Here is a 4,910-nt window from a genome sequence, read left to right on the forward strand (position 1 = left end):
TGTAGCATTTGACTGAATGTTTCTCCCACATGTAACAATTATTTCCAGATCTCACACCATATAACTTGATATTACCTGATTCATCCAATGCTTTCCAATCGACCTTTGTGAATAAGACTGACAATCCTTCGTCACAGAGTTGACTAATACTTATCAGATTTGCACGTAATCCTTGAACTAGATAGACATTCACAAGCTGTGGAAGTTCTGTATCACATGTTGTACCTTTGCCTTGTATGAACCCATGACTTCCATCTCTAAATGTTACTGTACCTCCCTTCAATTTCTTAATATTCTGTAAATTACTTTTGGTTCCAGTCATGTGTCTTGAGCAACCGCTATCGAAGAACCAAGGTTCCGTATCTTCTTGTTCTTCAGTAATCATGGCGATATTGCATCTAAATCCTGATCCAGAAGCTACACTTGACCCTGACTGATATAGGTCAGCTTTCTTCATCCAAACCTGTCTTCTAACTCCATTCCAAAAGAATCTTCCTTGGCGCTTTAAAGTACAGACCTTCTGCCAATACTTATAACAAAACCGTTTGAAGTGACCGATTTTCCCACAAAAATAACAGCTTAAAGACCCGTTAGAAATACGCGTAGATGTCTCCTTCTCAGATTGATATGCTTCAGCCGACACAAATTTAGTTGTCTGTGATTTAGCTCCCTTGTCCTCATTATAGCCTAATCCTCTATGAGTATACTCAGTTCTCCCATAGCTCAAAATCTTGTCAAGTTGCTTTGTGCCTGCGAACATGTGAATCTTCCTATATTGCTGATCTAATTCAGATTGTAGTTCTGCGGGTTTTTTCTTTTCATTAAGCAGCTCTTCTTCAAACTTGTCTGCTTTTGCTGATAGAACCAACTTCTCTTTCATCAAATCAAGCGAATCCTTAGCAATCCGTTTTTCATTCATCAATTCATCTTGCAAGGACATAACAAGTGCTTCTAGATGAAATTTTTCTTTCACCAACCCTTGATTTTCCTTTCCAAGAGTACTAAGTGTTTTTCGCACTTCTTTGTAACTCTGAACAATGTCAAGAACTTCTTCTCCTTCTGAGTCTGAATCAGTTACCTCTTCCCCATTCTCAAATTCAGTGATTCCTACCATAGCCACTAAATTAATGAGCTCTTCTTCACTGTTGCTGTCATTGTCTGATTCATCCTCAATGCTAATCATATATTTTTCTTTCTTAGCATTAGGGTTACTCACACACTCTTCATGTGTATGTCCCGTACCTTTAAAAATTGTGCACTTGGCATATCGCAACTTGATTGTCGGACACTCTCGAATAAAATGACCATATCCCTTACATTCATGACACTGCATATCAGCCTTTTTGTCCTCACTTGTCTTTTTGAATGAGTTACCTTTCCTTTGACCTTGACCTTGTTCTATTCTTCTTAAAGCTCGATCAAACCTTCTTACCAACAGGCTCACAAAATCTTCTTCTCCTTGGTCAGTTACGTCTTTGCTAACTGCTAGAGCTATTCCTCTTGGTTTCTTAATTCCATTAAGTTCCATCTCGTGTGCCTGTAGCATTCCGACCACTTCACCATAACTGAGATTGTCTAAGTCTTGAGAGACAGTTAAGGCTGTCTTGTATCCCATTAATCTTGATGGAAGACATCTTAAAAACTTTTTGACTAACTTCTGATCCTTATAAGTTTTCCCAAGAGTTAAGGCTTCTTGTGCTAGACCACTCAACTTTGAACTAAAGTCTGAAATTGATTCATGCTCCTCCATCCTTAGATTCTCAAATCTAGAGGCCAACATATCTTTTCTCGAACTCTGTACTTTTGTTGTTCCTTCATAATGAATTTGAAGGATATCACATGCCTCTTTAGCAGTTTCACATCCTTGAATCAATTCCAACTGTTTTCTTCCAACACTACAATGAATGGCGCTTAATGCTCTTGAGTTGAACTTTGATCTCTTTTGTTCTTCATCGGTCCAGTCTGATTCAGGTTTGGGAATTTTCTTGCCTGATTCATCTTTGATTGTCGGTTCCTCCCACTTTTCCAGAACAGTCTTCCAAGCAAGACGATCAATACCTCCGATGATAGATTTGATCCTCGACTTCCAGAACCCATAGTTTCTGTCATCCAAGACAACCTTGTTGTTGTTGATCAGATCTCTGTAGCTCTCCATCTTGTCCACAGAATCTCACCTGTAATAATCTGAACAAGCCCCGCTATGATACCAATTGAAAGTGCGAGAACTTAAGATCTGAACAATTTGAATAACGATTTCTTTAAACATTTTTTGATTGATAGAAAATCTGTTTACAAGTTTGTTCTAAACAATTTTCTAATCTCTTAAAACTCTCTTAAAGAAATCTCTTGCTCTCCCTAAGTTCTTAGCTCTTTTTCTTTTAGACTAAAACTTAGTAGCTAGATAAACTTTCTTTTGTTTGTGCTAAAGCTCAACCTAGCTATACCACCCCTATTTATAGATCTAGGTATTAGCTATTTAATTAGCAAACTACTTAATCTAATCCTAATATGAATTGGACAATTTCCTTTTTCTTTATGGTTTAGGAAATTTCCCACTTTCTTCATGTTTACATTGCAATTGTAAACATGAAGCTCTTCGACCTTCTAGAAGCTTCTCTTGCCTTCTAATCCAGTATGAGTCTTGATAATCGCCGCCATAGATCACTCGATACTCTGTTCTTGTATTAGTGTCGTGTCCTTCTGAAGTAGTTCAAACACTTGTTCAAATGCTGCATCTTCAGGATGCACCTATCAAGTTTGGAAGAAAGATTTCTAAAGCAACGATCAAAGCTTCACTGGCTGAAGGTTGGTGATGGTAACAATAAGGTTTTCCATAAGGTTGCAAAGATTAGGGAGGTGAAAAATGCGATTAAATAAGTTCAATGCCCAGATGTATCTAGGCTCTCATGAGGAGATTAAGTTTGAAGTGGAGAGGTTTTTTCGGAAATTTCTTACTCATAAGCCGGTTCACTACCGCGGGCTGATGAAGGGGGAGCTCAGTAATTTATGTTCCTATCGTTGCTCAGAGGATGCTCGACTTCAGCTGGTTAAAGAGGTAACTAAAGAGGAAATTACAGATGTTCTGTTTGCTATGCCAAGAGATAAAAGCTCTGGGCCAGATGGCTACACATTTGAGTTCCTTCGAGAGACATGGCTGATTGTGAAGAAGGATTTCATTATAGCATTTCAATCTTTCTTCCAATACGGTTTTATTTCTCATGGAGTGAACACTACCATTCTTGCTCATACTCCATAGAAAATAGAGTCGAAGGAGATGAAAGACTACCATCCTATCTCCTTCTGCAATGTATTGTATAAGGTTATACCAAATCTTCTTGCTAATAGGCTAAAGTGGCTTCTCCCAGATTTTATTGCTCCAACTCAATCTGCTTTCGTTAAGGATAGATTATTGATGGAAAATGTTTTGTTGGCATCAGAAATAGTCAAAGTCTATCATAAGGAGACAAATTCATCTCGTTGTGCATTAAAGATTGATATATCCAAAGCTTTTGATTCGGTTCAATGGCCTTTTCTTTGCACTTTTCGGAGCAATTTATCAATTGGATCAAGCTCTGTGTCACAACTGCTTCATTTCGGTTCAGTTAAATGGTGAATTAGCAGGCCTATTTCGTAGTGAGAGGGGCCTTCGACAAGGTTGCTCCCTTTCTCTATATCTTTTTTATCATATGTATGCATGTTCTCTCAACTATCCTTGATAAGGCTGCTTTGGAGAAGAAAACAGGTTATCACCCGAGGTGTGAAAAGTTGCAGCTAACACATTTGTGTTTTGCTGATGATTTATTTATTTTTACGGATGGTAAGAAAGGGTCCATTGAGGGAGTTCCTTGATATTTTTGATCAGTTTGCTGAAGCTTCAGATATGCAAATCAGTCTAGAGAAGTCTACATTGTATATGGCTGGCGTTAGTGACAATAAGCGGGGAGAGATTCTTCACTCTTTTTCTTTTGCATCTGATTGTTTACCCGTACGCTACCTTGGTCTTCCTACATATCATTTTGGAATGATAACTGCGCAAATCTTGCATCCCGTTGTAGTTGAATTAATTAAGATTTGATAGTTGTATGGTGACTTGGTTCGCATCAAGATGACATCTTTGACACTACATCTCTAAGTCTTTAATTTTTTAAAAAATATAAGATGAAACAGAAAAAAAAAACGCTGCACTTATTGTAAAATCGTATTTTTTCGAAGAAATTTTATATTTTATTCAAAAAAAAAATTGTACTACATATGTCATTTACTTGTTTGTTTAATTTTATAATAAACTTAAATTAAATATAATATAACTAAAATATATTAAAAAATAATATTATTTTATTATTTTATTGTTTTAGCTTTTCTTAGGCGTTTTTAACCAATAAAGATGTTCTTGTAATATCATCAGTGACAAAGTATATTGCAAATTCCGTAATCAAACAAATCTTTAAGAAAAAATGTATATATACTGGATGAGTTGGTTAAGGGAACATTGAAAGGAACAATTTATATCATAATCTGATTTTTTTTTCAACATTCTTATTCATTTAAGTTTAACGTAGGCTTACAAAAGTCCCACTTTGTCTACCATTTTAAGTCATCCTTCATGATGGTTGTATATATGTCAATCTTTAATTCTTTATCATACGCTTCAATTTTTTTTTATTTTTTATTTTTGCATGGTTTTATGCAGCCTTGTTTTTATAGATCCTGGATTTACTAAACCTTTGATCCATATTTTTTGCTAATGGGCTAGAGGCAAATTAAAATGTCGATAATATTGTACTTAGGCGTAAATTACCTTTTTCCAAAAAGTCAGCAATTTTGAAAATTAGTTGGTTGCACCGGCTTTTCGAAACAAACAATTAACCCAATCTTTGTAATTGTATCTACTTTGTTATGTCACTATCTAT

The 4,910-nt window shown here is 35.9% G+C and overlaps 1 protein-coding gene across 1 annotated transcript in view; it reads right to left on the minus strand.

The window, feature by feature from the left end:
* LOC109133274 overlaps positions 1–2,155 on the minus strand; it is a 3,597-nt gene extending 1,442 nt beyond the window's left edge. The window contains exon 1 of the mRNA XM_019246265.1: positions 76–2,155. Coding sequence (XP_019101810.1) covers positions 76–2,155 — 2,080 coding nt within the window. The remainder of the gene's footprint in view (positions 1–75) is intronic.

Source organism: Camelina sativa, chromosome 6 (assembly GCF_000633955.1).
Source record: "Camelina sativa cultivar DH55 chromosome 6, Cs, whole genome shotgun sequence".
Lineage (NCBI taxonomy): Eukaryota > Viridiplantae > Streptophyta > Magnoliopsida > Brassicales > Brassicaceae > Camelina > Camelina sativa.